The sequence below is a fragment of the Stegastes partitus genome, unplaced genomic scaffold, assembly GCF_000690725.1.
Source record: "Stegastes partitus isolate 25-593 unplaced genomic scaffold, Stegastes_partitus-1.0.2 Scaffold0, whole genome shotgun sequence".
Taxonomy (NCBI): domain Eukaryota; kingdom Metazoa; phylum Chordata; class Actinopteri; family Pomacentridae; genus Stegastes; species Stegastes partitus.
In genome coordinates, this window is record NW_007577731.1 from 1534694 (window position 1) to 1552865 (window position 18172).

Consider the following 18172-nt stretch of genomic DNA (forward strand, 5'->3'; position numbering starts at 1 on the left):
GTTGTTTCTTTCAAGCGTTCAGCTCAAAACGCTGCAGAGATGCTTCATTCCACCATGACTGTAGAACTCCTGGTTTGAGTCCTGTTCTTCACAGGTTGATTCAGTGTCTGTAGCTTTAAATACACTATACTTAGCTGCTGCTGCTCGTTCAGGAAGAAGACTCTTCCTGCATCTGTGACTAACAGCAAAACATCTGACCGCAGAACGAGCAGGCACACATGACGATGAGTTAGGAGACCACAAAACTTTCCAAACTTTCTGTCTCTTTCAGCAGTCTCTCTGAGTGATCATTTAATAATATTAACAACTTAACTAATGTGTATGGTGACTTTCACAATCAGTGTTTTAGCTCTGCAAGTGGCTGCTGGTTGACATGAAGTCTTAGTAGCAGGAATCACTATTTCATGCTCATTCTGTTGTCTGACAACACAAACAGAAATTTAAATGAGATCAGTTTTATTGGGAAATAGACTTTATTAAAATACTGTGCATGTGAGCACAGAGAGCAGGAGAAACACATGTAAACACTGGCTGAGTGGAGACTGCACTGATGCACAACAGTGAAAACAAAGCAAAGTTTGTTTACTGGTTTCACATTGGTCTTAAAGTTTCCACAATCTCCAAATGAAGAGTTCATCGTCTACCTGAGACAATATCAATCAGTTATCTCTATTGTTGTCATCTCTACTGAGTCAAATCCACTCAGCTTCAGTTTGATTGATATCATCTCAAGCAAACAACAACAAAAATAAGTTTTCTGAAAATCTACAAAAATGGAGTTATCTGTTTTTGCAAATGAACTCTTCAAACATCCCTCAGCTTCACAGTTTGCACAGACCCGTGGACACATGGTCAGTGGTAACACGTGCCTTAGTAATTGCACAACTACTGCATAATTACACACCACAGAGGCATTCACGTCTTTTGCCTTCACCGCAAACCTCCGAGTTCATGACACAACAGCAACAACCAAAAAATAATTTTCACTATATCATGTGGGAGCTTAAAAACACAGTTTGATCAACAGAATGGTTAAAAAGAAATAATAGACAGATCGGAAGACTCGTTTTCAAACCAACGACGTGTTCAGGGGAAAGCCCCGGGTTCGGGAAATTCCAGATTTTGAAACCCCCGATGTTGTCAGCTGAGTTCATCCAGAGGAGGAGCGACTCTGCTGCAGCGAAAGTGAAACCAAATCCACGTTTGGAGGCTTCTACATAAGTTTAAGTCACACAAGCAGCGTCATCATTTCTGGAGGTACCGATCTCTGTGTAGGTCATATTTTAATTTTTTTTTTGCTTTCAGACTTGATTGGAAATTTAAAACCCCGCCACCTGTGCGACATTTGTAAAATCCCGTGCTCCTGAACGCACCTCGCAGAACCCGGCAGTGTGTCGTCATTAGCAACAACAAACCCACCTGGACCGAGCGGAGCGGCTCCGCGGCTGCTGGTGTCTCTGCTCCGGTGACAGCCTGCGGCGAATAAACCGACAGGTGAAAGCGCAGACGTTGAACCGTGCCCGTGTTTCCTCCACCCCCCGCTGGCAGACGCCTTGAACCCCCTCCGCGCTCTCCTCCAGCCGTCCTCCTCCGCCGCGTTAGCTTAGCCTGCTAGCAGCGCGCCCGTAGATGCTGTTCCTCTTTACCAGAAGGGTCAGTTCTGCTTTCAGAGGCTGACCTAGCGGAGCATAAATCCCCGGAGAGTTTCCGTAACGCGCTCACAGACAGCCATGGAGCCCCCCGCGGCGACGGGCTGCGTGAACATCGGCAGCCTGACCAGCACCTTGCCGGAGATCCCGTACCAGAAGCTGACGGACCTGTACTACCTGAGCAGAGGCGGCTTCGGCACCGTGTTCAAGGCGCAGCACTCGGACTGGAGGACCACCGTGGCCATCAAGTGCCTGAAGCTCGACTCCCCCTTTGGAGAAAGGTAGTGTGGTGTGATGGGATGCCTCCTCTAGTAATCTGGGTCAAGAGGAGAAACTCTAACTTGTGTAAATGTGAAGCTGAAACCCTGCAGTGTTGTCATGAGCAGTCACAGTATCTAGAAAAAATAAATCTAGAAAATCTGTTCAAAAGGAATCCAGATAATCCTGTGATTTGTTGGGCTTTAATGAATATTTTTGGCTCAGAACTTCTAAATTAGGTTAATCCCCACAATTAATACCATAGTTGTTAGCCATGGTATTTAAATCAGGCAGATAAAGTTATGTCCTTTAGTAGGGGTTTAACTCCTTAATATTTAAATTACTCAGGTAGATTCTCGTCTTGAGTTAAATATACAAACTTGCTAGGTTGGTTCACATCACTGGTCTTTTTATATTTATGTACAATTCCTCAACCTCATGTCCAATATTGTTTTGCAATGTCTCTTTCCACAGTACTTTTTACTTACGGAGTACTTTTCTACTTTTCTTTAACATATTTTATTTAGAATTTCTCAGATCTAGATTCTACATTTATTCCTGTCTTGTTATTGTTGTGTACCATCTCATTCACCGTTCTGATTGTGATTCTGAAATATTCTGTATAAATAACTCGACTTGACTCATCTGGAGTTTCGAGCGTAAAGACGTGAACTGACGCCTGTTTTATTCTGGTGTTTACATATGATTGAGCTGGATCCTGAAGTTGTTTCGTTCTTCTTCTTCCTGTAGTTCATGTGGAGTTTTATTTAAATTAACACTCTTCAATTTGAGAGTCATATATCCAAATTATTATGGTTAATTTCCATAACAGTAAAGTGCCTTAGCCTTAATATTTACATCAGTCAGATAAGCTTATTTCTATCTGGGTAGCACTAACTCTGCTGCATAGCGATGGCATAACAGTCCACTTTCACCTTCTTTGCATGTTTTCCATAACTTTGCATACGATGCTGGATTTCCGATTCTAAAAGTCGGACACATTAGCTGATGTAGTTTCTCCTCAACATGTACGTGCAACAAAATTAGGGATGGAGCTAATTGTGATTTATGTTGTCGATCGCTTTCTCGATTTGTCAATTAGTCACAGCGGAAGAAAAGCCAAAGAAAAGACACTCGGTTTGCTGTCATAGAGGAGCAACGGAAGCAGAAAATATAACGATATTTGTGATGAGGACATCCTTAAATTTGTGTTTTCAAGAATTGAGAATACAATATAAAATGTGCAGGATGTTTGACTGTTAAAATATTATTTAAAAAACACTGGAAATGAGACATGGTTGGTACGTTGACCTTCTTTTCGTTATCATCCTGTTGCTTCTTGTTGCTCCTGAGCTGCACATACTCACACCTGGTCAATAAAGTAATCCATACTTTCGTCAATAATAAAACAGGTGCAGGATCTGTCTCTTGACCACATATCTAAACATTTCAAACTATTCTTTAGGAGATATTTTGAGCACAGCGAGCCCTTGATTTGCTGTACGATGCTTTGATGACAGTTTCAACACGGTCATATGACGTTGATGTGATTTATTGCTGTGTACTACTATGTGTAGTTCTAATTAGGGCTTCTGATTCTGAAACTAGCAAAATGAGTTGTTCAACTAGTAATGATTACCTAACAGAGCAGAACAAACACTTTCGTTTTACACATGGTTTGGTCTATGGTGACCCTATCACGCGGTACACCAACATCTTCTCGTGTTCTGATTAATGTCTTAAGAAGTATTTCAGTGTCCTCCTTCCCTAAACTTCATTTCTTTATGACTGTGTGTGTTTCAGAGAGAGGAACTGCCTGCTGAAAGAGGCCGAGGTGCTTCACAAAGCCAGGTTCAACTACATCATCCAGATCTTCGGCATCTGCAACGAGCCCGAGTTCTTCTGCATCGTCACCGAGTTCATGAGCAATGGCTCTCTGGACCTGCTGCTCCACGAGGTAACCACAGCGAGTCGCTTCATGTCACCGAGAGCTGATCGTTCAGACACCAATCACAGTAGCGTGATTAGGGTCATTTTGTCTACTCTGATTACAGATCTGAGGTTACTTTTTTTTAATCAGACAATGAGCATTTTTTAGATCGGAGCTGTTTTTACCTTTGACATGTTTCGACTGTCACTCTAGTCTTCCTCAGCAACATCACTGACATCTGTGGTGACGTGTCTTTATCAGCTGGTGGTTTCCTGGAGGCGTGACCCACCTGGCAATCTGTCAGATTTGCCCGACGGGCCACACCTCTGGTGGTCGGATCAGGAGGCGAGCCAAAGACACCATGAACCGCGATGAGGTGGCATTCATGCTGTCCCACACACGGGACGCTTCCCTGCAGAGACCACCGGGCGGCAGGAGGCTTGACAGAATGCCAGGCGGGTCATGCCTCCAGGAAACCACCAACTGATAAAGACACCACAGACATCAGTGACATTTTGAGGAAGACTGAAGTGACAGTCGAAACATGTCAAAAATAAAAAATAGCTCCTACCTAAAAAATACTCACTGTCTGATAAAAAAAAAAGAAACCTTATACCTACTGATCACAGACCCTAAAGAATTCATCTAATCACCGTAAAGAGACACCAGATCTCCTCGTCTGTGTCGTAGCCACATACTGATGAGAAGAAAGATTCTACAGTTCTTGATTCTGGACTGGCTGAAGTCAAAGAGCCTCTGTTGTGCTGTTGTAGCCGCGGCCCTCTCATTGTGTCGTGGCATTTGTGCCACTGAAACAGCAAACAAAAGTGAAACTTGAAAATGTTCGCAGTCTCTCATGAAACTTTGCAGCAAGCAGAGAAAGAAAAGCTGAACACTGAGAACAGCAGACGGGGAATTCCCACTCGTCTTAGTGTCGTAAAGTTTCCTCATTTTGCGTTGCTTTGTCATTTCAACGCACATGTTTTTTTCCCTCCTTGTTGATTACATTTATATTTTTGTCTCTTTAATCTCTACTAACAGAAAGACATGTACCCTGTTCTGGCCTGGCCTCTGCGTCTGAGGATTCTGTATGAAATCGCCCTGGGGGTGAACTTCCTTCACAACATGAACCCGCCCCTCTTACATCACGACCTGAAGACGCAGAACATACTGCTGGACGGCGAGTTTCACGTCAAGGTGCGTGTCGGAGCGGTATGAGCTGCGCATGGGACAGGTTGTGTTTTTCCACTGAAACCAAACAGCAGTGAGTGAAAACGCCGGTCTTCATTCCTCAAATCTTTGACATCGTAGGACTTGTTTTTCACGTAGCTGAACGATCTCATCAGGTGTGTTCAGCCTTAATTTCTTCTTTTTCTTGGAATACCTGAAGATCAGACTTTACAGAAGAAGGAGCTGCCTCGTGGTGGCTTCTATCATCAGTTAATGCAACGATCCTCCAACTAGATTTTCCGTCTTGTTGGTCGTACAGTTTGTCTAAAACCCGTCAAAATAGAATAATAGAATCTGTACAACATCTTTCAGTGAAGTAAATAAGACTACCTGCTAGCCTTACTAGCCCAATTTGATAATAAATAAACATAAAGATCTAGTTTTTTAGATATTAAGTGATTTTAACCGCGTTACCTTACACCCAGATGACAGCAGCAGACTTGAAACAGACCAGCGTGCACCTGCCCATTTTTACTGATAAAAATAGACTGGTGAGCTGAGTACGAGACCTGCTGAGGAATATAGCACAGACATGATCCGCCATGTTGGTTGTGAAGCTGTGATACGCAAACTGAGGTTCATACTTGAGCTTTAGGCCATCTGTTTAAACAGAATACAGCCACACAAACAGCTTTGCTGACTTGTTAGTTTGGAGCCAACGCTCGGTATACGTGAAATAAGTTGGACCTTATTTCAGCGGTCGTTGTCAGGTTGAGTCAGTTCAAAGCTGTGAAGATGTAAACCGCCAGCATAAATAAATGATTAAGCCTTGACGAGCTATGGACGTGGTGCTTTCCTCCTTATGAAAGTAACATAAGCAGCATTTCAACCAACCCATCGACCGGTTGACCTAAAGACTGCAGCCCTTAAAGGAAGACAAGTTGAATTAGGAATAAATGAGCTGTATGCACTTGTCAGCTCTTCCTGTCTTACTGACTTTCTGCGATTCCTCTCCCCAGATTGCAGACTTTGGTCTTTCGAAGTGGCGGCAGCTGTCTGTCAGTAAAGGCTCAGGGTCCAAGACCACAGAGATGGGCGGCACGGTGATCTACATGCCCCCCGAGGAGTACGACCCGTCCAAGAGCCGCCGGGCCGATGTCAAACATGACATGTACAGGTCAGACACCAGAACTTGTAACAGCCTGTATTCTTCCTTTATCTGTTTTTTATATCAATACTATTAATTTAATCTAGATGTGTTTTTATGAAGCTGGAACTGTCAGTGGTCAGTTTTGGATAGAATCTGTGAATGGGTGAACTCCTTCTGCTTTATCGCCCCGTTTCCACACTCTGATACAATCAATGTTTGCTGAGCACAAACGGCATTGCTGGGAAATTAGGTATTCTGGTTTGGCGAGGTGAGAAATGTGTCAGCATGGGGCCGGATTGTTGACATACCAAAGCAGAACACTGCAGGCACTGATGCCAGGTACTAAATCTGTCGATCAGGCCACACACAAACAGCCAGCAATGGTCTGGTTCCAGGAATCTGTCAGAGAGGGAGTGGTGATTATTATAAAAGTTAATCGGAAACAGAAATCCACTTTCCCCTGTAGCGGACAGTGAATCACTCCTTCAGCTTTTAGGCAAAAGGTTTAGATTGCTGCAACAGGTCAGACAGTCACTGCTCTTCCTCAAAGCAGTCTCTCTGATAAGTTTTTCGTAAAGTCCCTCGGCTCTGATGGGAACTACAGTGACGCAACCCTGATTTCTGTGAATGGTTTCTCTCCTCGGTGTTTACATTACAGCTACGCCATCATCATGTGGGAAGTGCTGTCCAGGCAGATTCCGTTTGAAGGTAACTCATTTTCCTGTTATGTCACACTCCTGTTCTTCAGTATTTGTCTCTGTCTGTTCACTTGAATCACTAATGTATGTGTGTGTGTGTGTTTAGACGTGACCAACCCCATGCAGATCATGTTCAGCGTCCTGCGCGGGACGCGTCCCGACACCAGCCTGGACAGCCTGTCCGCCGACATCCCCAGCAGAGAAACTCTCATCAGCCTCATGACGTGCGGCTGGACCGCTAACCCCGACGACCGCCCCTCCTTCCTCAGTAAGATCACACAAGTCGCTGAAACCAGGAGGTTGTTTCTAGCAGAATATTATAATTTCCAGCTACTCACAGGACTGTGTTGTACTGGTCTGACCTCTGACACCGATTCTTTAAATTTTTGAGGAACAGGAAAGTCGTGCTAGATTTTATCATGACTGAGCAGTGACTATAAGATAAGGAGAAACTTCAGGGAGCTTTGGTTCTAACTGATGACACCAGGTGAAAATAGCTCTTGTGCTGCACCGTTGATTAGATTTAGCAGCATGATGTGCTTGCTGCCATTTCAGAGTGTCTGATTGAGCTGGAGCCCATGGTGAGGAAGTTTGACGAAATCGACTTCCTGGAGGCGGTGCTGGAGATCAAGAAGGCAAAGGTCAGTCAGGGGGTTGTTCACGTTTCTTTCCTTAATGTACTTCTGAAAGTTGTTTTACAGTGCAAATAAAAAGCAAGACATTTTCCCCCCCTTATTGCTTTTCAGCATTAAATTGTGGTCGGCTTCATTTTGCTCTTGTGACAAGAATTTATAAAAATAGACTCTTTAATGTCAAAATAAACACATATTGTTCTAATTATTTTACAAAGTGATGTCAATTGATTAAAAATACAAAATGTAAAATAAGCGATTGCAAAAGTCTTCGCCCCTTTTAAAGTGACACAAGGCTACAACTACACCAATAAGACAAAAGATTACTTCAAGCAACGTTGTGAAAAGGTTTTAAAAAGCACAAGTCAGAAGATGGACACAAGAAAATTTCCAAGTCATTGGATATCTCTTGAAGTGAAGCTAAATCCATCATTAGTAAATAGAGGGAATGTGGTACACGTGTAAATCTGCCTAAAACAGGCAGTCCTCATAAACCGAGGGACCGGGCAAGAAGGAGACTAGTGAAGGAGGCCACCAAGGCTCCTATGACTCCTCTGAAGGAGATACAAGAAGGAGACTAGAGAGGGAGGCCACCAAGACTACTATGACTCCTCTGAAGGAGTTACTAGAAGGAGACTAGAGAGGGGGGCCACTGAGTCTCCTATGAGTCCTCTGAAGGAGATACAAGAAGGAGACTAGAGAGGGAGGCCACCAAGACTCCTATGACTCCTCTGAAGGACTTACTAGAAGGAGACTAGAGAGGGAGGCCACTGAGTCTCCTATGAGTCCTCTGAAGGAGTCAGAAGCCAGGATCCACCACCATTCTTTACAGTGGGGATGTTGTGTTTGTGAAGATGTGCAGCGTTTGGTGTTGGCTAACGTAGCGTCTAGCCTGATGGCCAAGTAACTCAAACCTGGTCTCATCAGACTGAAGAACCTCCTTTAGAGTCTCATGGGTGCCTCCTAGTGAACTCTGGTCAACGTTTAATATGAGCTTTGTTCAACAGCAGCCTTCTCTTTGCCACTTGACCACAAAGGTTTGACCGGTGAAGAGGAGGAAACAGTTGATGTTTGCACAGTTTCTCCCATCTCAGCTGTTGAAACGCCTTCAGAGGAGTCATAGGAATCTTGGTGGCCTCTCGCACTAGTCTCCTTCAAGTAACTCCTTCAGAGGAGTTGTAGGAGTCCTGCTGACCTCCCAGTCAGGGGGGTCACTCTGAGGTTGCTTTAAGGAGATTTACACATGGCCCATGTTCCTTCTGTTCCTTAATAAGGGTTTATCTGTCCTCAAAGTGATATTCAGTGACTTGAACATTTTCTTGTGTCCTTCCTCTGACTTGTGCTTTTCAAAAACCCGTCACAGAGTTGCTTGAAGTGATCTTTTGTTGTCATTGTGTAGTTATAACCGGGAACACTGGTAACCTTCCAGATACAGGTGATTTATGCGACAGACACTTTAGACACGTTCACTTCACTCAAATGAGCCCCATTTTACTAACTGTGTGACTTCCAGCACTCAGTGGCTTCATCTGTGTTGAATGAGGGAGTCAGTTTATAAAAGTCTAATACTTACTCAATCATCTATTTTCCATTTTTATTTTTCCATTACTTTGTAGAAATCTGTTTTCACTTTGACATTAAGGAGCCTTTTTTTTTTTTGTAAATCCAGATGTTGGCTGCAGCATCGTCGTGACACAGCCGTCACTGTGGCTGTGGTTTGGTCGGTGTACTTGTGGTTGTGACACATTTGTTTTAGTAGCACTGATTGTGTTCAGGGTTGTGTGATGACAGTAGCTGCTGGAGATCCTGAGATGAGTAATGATCACTGAGTGCATCACATCCAGTGTAACCTCATCTCTTCTATGATAAGAGGTGCATCATGACTGGAATGGACCAACGCAAAACGTTTCCGTGTTTTATGCCTTTGTGTAGAAACTGGACGGTTGAAAATGACTGGAAGCAAAGGCATAGAATCAGTGAAACAAATGCAGCAGACTGTAGACGTTGTGGCTCGTGGCCAGTTGAAGCAAAGTGTGTGATTCTGGAAAAACACAGTCAATATTTATCCAGTTAGAATATTTAGATATGTGCCAGATTGACTTTCCTGACTGACCTCCTGCTACCACTCCCCTCTCATCTCCCTCCACTTCCACTTCCCCAGCCTTGTGCATGAGCCTGAACGTGCACGGTGGGACAGTTTTGCTTGAATAAGTGAAGCGACGTCATAAAAAACAAACTAAACAGCGCTGAGAGGATGAAGTCGTGCCGAGCTCTTTGTCCGACACACTGCACAAAAGACTCGCTGAGATCCGTTTCAAAAGTTTAACAATGAAAAAAGGTGAACTTAATATAACGTGCACAAAATATAACAAAATGAATACCACAGCGATCAAAGCTTGCGGTCACGGCATCCCGCTCAGCTGACTGCATGACGGAGAGCGTGAACAGGTCCGTAAATAAACTTGTCCACCCTGCACCATGTGACCAGCTCCCAGCTAATAACCAGAAGTATACAAATAATAATACCAAACAGTGCTAAACATTATTATAAATCATGTCAAAATGTTATCAGTAATATAAAATCATCCTCTTTATAGTTCAAATCAAATCAGACTTTATTTATAAAACACTATCCATACATAGAGCAACGCAAAGGGCTTTAAGCATTAAAAACATTGTCAGAGAAAGAAATAAGACAAAAAGACAGAAAAGAAAAAAAAACAAGAAAAAAGAAAGAATACATAAAAGAAAAGAGACATGAAAAGATTAAAAAAGATAGAAAAAGAAAGGAAAAAAGCTGAAAAAGACAGAAAAAAGAAAAAAGACAGAAAAACAAAAAAAGAAAAAAGACAAGAAAAGATAAAAGACCATTTCAACCTGTTCATGGCCCCTACAATGACTCCGATCCACTTAGTTTGCCCTCTCAGAGCCCAGGCTGTGTACAAACACCAGATTTTCTTTGCAGATGAGAGCTGGTGAACCGTGAGGACGTTTTGGACTGATTGGATTGGAAACGCTGATGAATATGGAAGCAGGGACAGCTTAGTTTTATGGCTTTTACAAGGACAGTCAGAATAGAGGTACCCTGCTGTAGTGATGAGATAAATGGGCTTCCTACTCAAAGGCTTGTTGTTTTTACTTCTGTGCACTAGTCTATAGTTTCACATTGGTTGCTCTGACACTGTGACCACCATTAGGCTCATTTGCTTGGTAATTATCAACATTACCAAATGGATTCAGAAAACCCCCGTTTTCAGGGACACGCTAACACACACATGTTGAATATGCAACGTCATTACGCTAAAAAAAGGGACCTGAATGTTGAAGCGTGAGTAATTTGGGACAGTTTGAACCGTATCGTGACTAAGAGAAGACGATGAACGGTTACCTCATAATTCCCCTTTATCGCGTCCTTCCTCTTTTCCGTTGCGTGAACGTGACCAAGAGCATTGTTTCCAGCGAAAAAACAAGAAAACTATTACAGGCCTGTTAGATAACTGTGGGTGTCTGGTTTAGAGGAAAAGGACAAAACAAACGTTACAGTAGGAGTTACTCCAGAAATAAAGGAGTGAAGTCGGTTGTTTTTCGACCACAAGCGGAGCGTCATGACTTACTGCAAACATCTAAATCCTCGGTTTGTCAGCTGATCATTACAGCTTATTGTGTAGTTTGGTGCTGATGGAGGGAAGGCTTTAGCTGCATCAGAGAATATGATCAAATTCATGTTTATTTAGTGTTGTTATGCTGGTATTTATGTGTTAAATGACTTCCATCCATCCATTATTCTACACCTTAATCCCCTTGGGGGGCTGGAGTCTATCCCAGCTGACTCAGGGTGAAGGCAGGTTCACCTGGACAGGTAACCAGTCTATCACAGGGCTACACTTAGAGACAGACAACCAAGCACATTAAAACTCCAGCCCTTTTTTTTTTTTTTTTTAATTTCACAGGTACGGCTCCCTGTTTGTTTTACTAGAAGACGATATTTGAATTATTCGAAACTGTTCTTGCGGCAGAATGCTGAAGGTACGCGTTGAAAAGTCCAGTGTTTCATAACAGCGTCCCTCCCGTTGCATAAAGTGCACCAAAGGTCACAATAGGAAGAGTCATCTGACCGGCGACTTTCAGCCAGTAAACATTTAGAAGCAGCGAAGCTTCCTGCAGGAGGAACCAGTGAAGTGAATATTTAACCACGTGGTCGGATGCTTAAAAATGCTTCTGCCTTACGAGCAGTTTTATGGTGGTTTTATTCTGCTTTTATAAATACAGCGCTCCCCCGTGAACAGCCTTCTCATTGTTTCTTGTGTTCATTTTAGCATCTTGTATTTTGCTGATTTATAACATGTGGCTGTGCTCCATCTTTCCTGTTTCCTCCACAGCTGAGGCAGAGATCAGGCTGCTGCTCAGCTCAGACCGTGTGCAGCGGGAAAAGGAGTGATGAGGCATCTCTGCTCATGCTGAAGGAGAGGTCCAGCCCGTGGCCGGTCGGTATCCACGGGACTTTCATGTATCTGAGCGATAGCTTAAAACTGTGCAGTATAATATAGTCATAATGCATTAATTTTAAAAAGTTTTTTAAAAAAGTGCCCACAGGTGCTAACATTAATGAAGAAATATGTTTCTTTCACAACCTATAGATCAGCAGTTCTCAGACTTTTTGAGCCACGACCCCCAAAATAACATAAGTTTGTGTTTGTGACCCCTCAGTTTGAATTCCTAATATATCATGAGTAATAACTTTGTTGTTCAAAAATGAATGTGTTAATTCCACAGATTCATCTCTTTATGTTAATTTTCTTCAAAATGAATTGAATTCATTTCAAACAAATGAAAGGAAGAAAAAATATGGAGCAGTGAGAGCACCAAATTACAAAAATAAATCAGTAAAAGAATAGTAAAATACAAGTGGAAATAAAAAGAAGAATAAATAAAATAAAAAATAAATAATGTGGCAATATAAAGCAATATTAATCAAAAATTAATCTGAAAAAGGAAGAGCCAATAAAAGTTGAAATATAAAGACAAATAAATTCAATAATAAAATAATAAGAATTTTTTTTATTATTGTTTACACTTTTTTTTAATTTTTGGATTTGTAATTTTTTTTGCATTTGTTTATGTATATTTTCAAAATAATGTTGCTTTAAAAGCAAAGGAAAATATGCGCAGAAAAATGTGCGCAGTAGGAATGTAGTATATTTCCTTTGCTTTCAAAGCAACATTATAAAAAAATAAAGTAAATGAAAAAATACAAATGAAAAAATAAGAAATAAATGCAATTAAATTAAAAATAATTAGAAAATAATAAAAAACATAATAAAAAATAAATGATTATTATCTTTGTTATTTGGCATGCTCACTGCTCCATTAAAAAAAAGAAAAGAAAATAAGAGCTTTAAAAAAGAGCAAAATAGAATAATAATATCGCATAAATGAATCATAGTATTAACAAGTTTGAAAAAGGAGTGGGAAAAAGTTTTCATTTTGACAGCCCTAATGCTAATTTATCCGATAAATGTAGGCTTTCTTTACCGATTTTTTTACAATGATCTGGCGACCCCCCCCGACCCCCAGTTTGAGAAACACTGCTATAGACTACGACTATATTTTACTTCTTATACGTGCTATTTGTGTTCAAGCTGCTCAGCGTCGTGCTCTGCGTAAACACAGCATGACTATCGTCAGGCGCTTGTTGATCACAGCTGAGTCACTCCTTGCAGCACAGTTACACCACAGAGTGCAGAACCTTAAGATGATACCCATAACCTAAACAGATTTTAATGAAATGTCATGATTTAGGCTTGGATTTAGTGACATTTTCTGACAGAACAGCTTGTCACAGATCAGGGAGTTGATTCTTTTCGGTTTCTGAAATATGGTGTAATTTGGGAATTTTCTTTTTAAAATAACACAAGTCTCACGTCTTTGTGGTTCAGTGTTAAAGAGACGTTATGAGCTAAAGTGTCCGTGAATACATCGAGGTAGAAGTCAACATCACGGTGCTGAACTGTCTGGTTTAGACTGTAAGTTAAACATCAATCTTTGTTCAGTCACAGGAGAACTCCAATTCAGGCTCAGGGTCCTGCTCCTCCCAGGACACAGACATTTCTCTGCCGGCCTTCGATCCTTCACCTTCTAAACGTAATGACCACCAACACACAGCTTTCATTTATTACCACTCTATAATAAGACAAGATGAAAAGTTTAAGCAAAGTCTGTGTATAATCAAACTTCTTCATCTACTCTTTCTGATGCAGAGGGGCCTCCGTCCTCCTTCGTACCGCCCACTCTGGACCGTCCAGCGCCTTTGATAGACAACTGCGACGTCAACAACCTGAACGGCTACCCGAGCAACGATCTAAACATACCCATCAAACCTAACCTGCCCACCACTGAATACGAGAAGCAGCTGGATAACCTCACCCTCAAGCCTCAGCCTCAGCCTCTGCAACCAGGTGGGTGAAGCATTGTCTGGCTCCTGTGTCCTTATACCGAGAGAAGACGTGTGGTCCATCTGTTTTAGTAGCACCTACATTTGATAAGTGTTTTCTTGATCTACCTACTGTTGTCATCCCCATGGCTTCCACTCTTTTTTTTCTCTTTTCTACACACACGTGAATGTCGGAGGGATCCCACTGCTGCTCTTTTTGAGAAACGAGAGCTTTTTCTCGTCTGAATCGAGGCTCTACGGATGGATGTGTTGTACAAATGTTAATGCTCTCCGAGGCATATTTTCTAAATTTAGGTCGTTCTTCTACAATCGCTCGGCACGACTAAAGCCCCTCTCCGGCCATTGAGCAAATCCCTAAAAACTTATCTCCAAAGCTGCATGTTTGGGGGTTTTTTTCCCATGAAAATAATCCCCTGGTGCCTTAAAGGTCACATATTGTGGCCCTTTGTTTTTTGTTTTTTTTTAGCAAATTAATTAAAGTCCCACATGTCCCGATAAAGTGTTTTTCCACATTTCAGCTCAAAACACTGCAAAGATGGGTCATTTCACCATAACATCTGGTTTAAGTCCTGCTCTTTTCGGGCTGTTTCAGTGTCTGCAGTTTTAAACACCAGAGGATGAGGTTGAATTTGCTTCCAAATCAGGATTTTAGCAATGCAGAAGCAGCAGCTTGGAAGCGAAATGTGCTGCATTTCACTCAGTATTTCAGCCTGGTTCCACCATCTGAGAACAGTTTTATTGGGAATTTAGCTGTAATAAAATACAGTATATGTGAGCACAAAGAGAAGGACTCAGTTAAATTCTCATTGACCTGTAAGGCGGGGAGTCGATCTGGTTATTGAGGAACAGCTGAAGTAAACGTCTTCACATCGAACAGCCTTTAATTTACGGCTCCACATTTAGAACGACCTCAAAACACATCGGGCCTTTAAATGGTTTAGATTTAACTCTACACTCATACAGTATGCAGCTCTCCCCACTCGCTGCAGCTCAGGCACACCAGCTCACCTACGACTACACAGGGATAAGTTGTAATATTGGAGTCATTCAGCCAAATATGTTAGAATCAGGAACCGATTCTGAAGAGGAGTAACGATACAGAAAGCTTCACAGAACCGGTTCTTTAGGTGTGTTACGTATGAACTGACTCACTCTTCCATCCATCCATCATCTCTACACCTTAATCCTCACCAGGGTCATGGGGGGCTGGAGTCTATCCCAGCTGACTCAGGATGAAGGCAGGTTCACCTGGACAGGTAACCAGTCTATCACAGGGCTACACTTAGAGACAGACAACCAAGCACACTCACATTCACACCTACGGACAATTTACAATCACGAATTAACCTCAGAACCCACGCTGCACGGGGAGAGCATGGAGACTCCACGTGTCCTCACCAGGACGTGTACCGACGACCTTCTAGCTGCGAGGTGACGATGCTAACCACCGATCCACCTGCAGCCGTGACTGACTCTTTCAAAGTGGGAATACTCAGACTGATCATGTAGATCATTCTGTTTTTCTATCATATACAGAACACTGTATGTTCATGATGCTAAATTGTTGACTTTCACTGTTCATCTTTATTTAAATTAAATCAAATGAAATGTTCTTTTTGTGTTACAGCGAACTACTCTCCTCCGCTGGAACACTCCCCTCCTTCCCAAGGCCCCATCGGTCACTGGATTTCATTACGCCGTGAGAAAATAGTCTCCCAGATGACGGAGGCCTGTCTGAACCAGAGCCTGGACGCCCTGCTGGCCCGCTTCAAGCTGATGCGGGAGGACTATGAGCTGGTGGTCAACCAGCCGACGCGCACCGCCAAGGTCCGCCAGCTCCTGGACTACTGCTACAAACACGACGAAGAGTTCTGCCGCGTCGTCGTCCGCAAGCTGTACGACAACAAGCAGAGTGGCCTGCAGCCGTACCCGCCCGAGATCAGCTCCCCGACCGCGGCGCTCGTCCCCAGCGCACCGCCGCTGTCCATGCCCTACAGCTTCCCCAGGAACGTGTAGCTGCAGGAAACACTGCAGATTATAGACAGTGCCAACTTTACACTACAGTTACCTACCGCTGTCATCAAGAGGGTGTTTTTAGTCGGCGTTTTTCCCCTCGAAAAGACTGAAGAACAGGTGGTCGAGCAAAAAGTGTTACAGGTACAAAAAAACTATGTTAGTATCCAAACATCCGCCACACATTCAAGGTTTTATTCTGTATGATCAGAATCAAAAGATTTCAACTGAATCAGTGATTTTATTTAAGATATTATAGATTTAATATGGCGATTTATTTATAGTTCCTTCGTTCTGGGTGGATGGATCGCAGGGTTTCACTCATTTTATGCTTTTTTTTTGTCTCAGTAGCGTTGCCTTTATGCAGCCCAGTGTTTTCTGTTTTGTATTCTGTGTGTGTGGGTGAACCTCCTCAATCCATTCATTTGGTCTGAGTGGCAGGAGGACTGTTAACATGCTGGAAATAAGGTTAATTCCTATTATAGCAATCTTTAAGTATCATGTATTCATGGTTTAGGAGCAAAGTGACGTCGCAGCGTCTCGACAGTGAATCAGCAGGAAAACGCGCAGTCACTTTAAATATTCGCTCTTGAGCAGCGGCATGTAACTCATCTGCTGGAGGTCATGTGACCGTGTGGAAAGTTTTTTTGTCCTCCGTCCAGGCTCTTTCTCCTCCTCCCCTATTTATTGCTGAGCTAAAGAGAGTCTCTGGGTCGCGGAGTAAAGAGGAAGTTGAGATTGTAACACAACACCGAGAACGAGCGCACCGTGTTCGCGTCGAGAATAAAAGTGGGCCGAGATGATTTGCGCTCAGCACTAACCGCACCGCTCAGTATTCTCCGTCACGTCCGCCTGAGATGCTTCAGGCTTATCTGAATACTTCCAAACTTACTGTTCTTCCATAGACTCTGAGCTGAGGTTGCAAAATGACTTTTCTTTTTTTAATCCTACTGAGCTGCTCAGCAGAAGTGAAGTGAAACTGAAAATCCAACCGGCTTTGCTTGTAGCAAATCTTCAGCTGACCTGCATTATACAGAAACTCTATTATTACTGTTGCATTGTGGGACTTTTTCTACCGTGACATGTTTATAAAATAATTTCCTCTCCGTCAGACGATGAATTGGTGACGCTCAACGAGGCCTAATACTGTTAAGACAGTCAGTAGCAGCAGTTGATCTGCATAGATGAGAGTAAAACTCCGCCTGAAGGTTTGTTCTCACTTCATTCGTCACATAACGTGTATATTTTTTCAGTCTTTTCATTGTGCGTGAACAGTTTATCTCCGTTTTGTTGTGTGCAGAGGGGCTTCGACTATTATCGTTTCCCAAAGCGGCGTCTTAAATTCCTCGATTTGTCTCAACAGGGGTCCAAAATCCAAAGTTAATTGAGTCCTTTCAGCCCTTGTGTATGTAGCTTTTCATTAAAGGCCTTACATGTCCTCATCGCCGCCTTCACATCCTCAAACAGGTGCTTTTATTGCAATATCGTAGCCGTTTGCTGTCATCAGCATTTGTCTCGGTCCCATTTCTATAAATAAAAGCACTTCACCTGCTCGCCGTGTCCATCCGTAGGTTCCTCTCAGTCCAAAGTAAACAGCGGTTCAGTGCAGGCCGTGCTCTGGAAATCAAAGAGAGGGAGATGAGCTGCAGCAGGCCGTTCTTAGCGAGACAACAGGATGGCCGAGCAAGGTCGATACGCTGCCATGCGTTGGACTGGCATTGCCTCGTCTTCGATAACCGTGCCTCCACTTTCGGTCTCGACTCCCAGTAACGCGCAAAAGCCTTTTACACACATATCAAGCGAAATCGAGTAAAAAGTGGCTACGGATTTGGTAGCCTGAATATGTTGTAACATATTTTGTACCGTAGATGATAGGTTCATCTTTTTTATATACGCATATATTTTCATCTGTAATCTGTTGTTAAGAACAAAACAAACTCATGCATTGTTTTTGTGACGTGTTGATTTGATATTCGTAGAAACGCCTTCCGCCGAACACCGACCTAATTTGGGGCCCACGTCATTATCGGTGTCAGTTTAATGATTACGTGTTAGAGCAAAGCTGGATTGATGTGTAGCCGTGGTTTCAGTCGAAAGTAGGACTGTTCAGATGCTGTATCAGACTCTTCATTAAAATGGGTTCTCTGTTTTTACTTCTGCCTGCTTTGGTCTTTATTTTTATTTGTGGAACATTAATTAATTAATTAATTAATTAATTGAT

At 42.7% G+C, this 18172-nt stretch overlaps 1 protein-coding gene across 1 annotated transcript; it reads left to right on the top strand.

Annotated features, from left to right (window-relative positions):
• The first annotated feature begins 1094 nt into the window (after nucleotides 1–1094).
• On the top strand, nucleotides 1095–18104 carry ripk2 (receptor-interacting serine-threonine kinase 2). The gene is made up of 11 exons (XM_008283848.1): nucleotides 1095–1930; nucleotides 3711–3864; nucleotides 4879–5034; nucleotides 6027–6184; nucleotides 6816–6865; nucleotides 6962–7123; nucleotides 7411–7496; nucleotides 11867–11971; nucleotides 13538–13628; nucleotides 13745–13942; nucleotides 15566–18104. The coding sequence occupies exons 1-11, from the start codon at nucleotides 1731–1733 to the stop codon at nucleotides 15952–15954; spliced, it is 1749 nt and encodes a 582-aa protein (XP_008282070.1). The 5' UTR covers nucleotides 1095–1730; the 3' UTR covers nucleotides 15955–18104.
• Nucleotides 18105–18172: the final 68 nt, after the last annotated feature.

Bases quoted from the DNA above. Each gene is read 5' to 3' on its own strand.
- ripk2 (XM_008283848.1), top strand. From the start codon at position 1,731: ATGGAGCCCCCCGCGGCGACGGGCTGCGTGAACATCGGCAGCCTGACC. The intron at 1,931-3,710 runs GTAGTGTGGTGT...TGTGTGTTTCAG, and splicing joins GACTCCCCCTTTGGAGAAAG to AGAGAGGAACTGCCTGCTGA. The intron at 3,865-4,878 runs GTAACCACAGCG...CTCTACTAACAG, and splicing joins TGGACCTGCTGCTCCACGAG to AAAGACATGTACCCTGTTCT.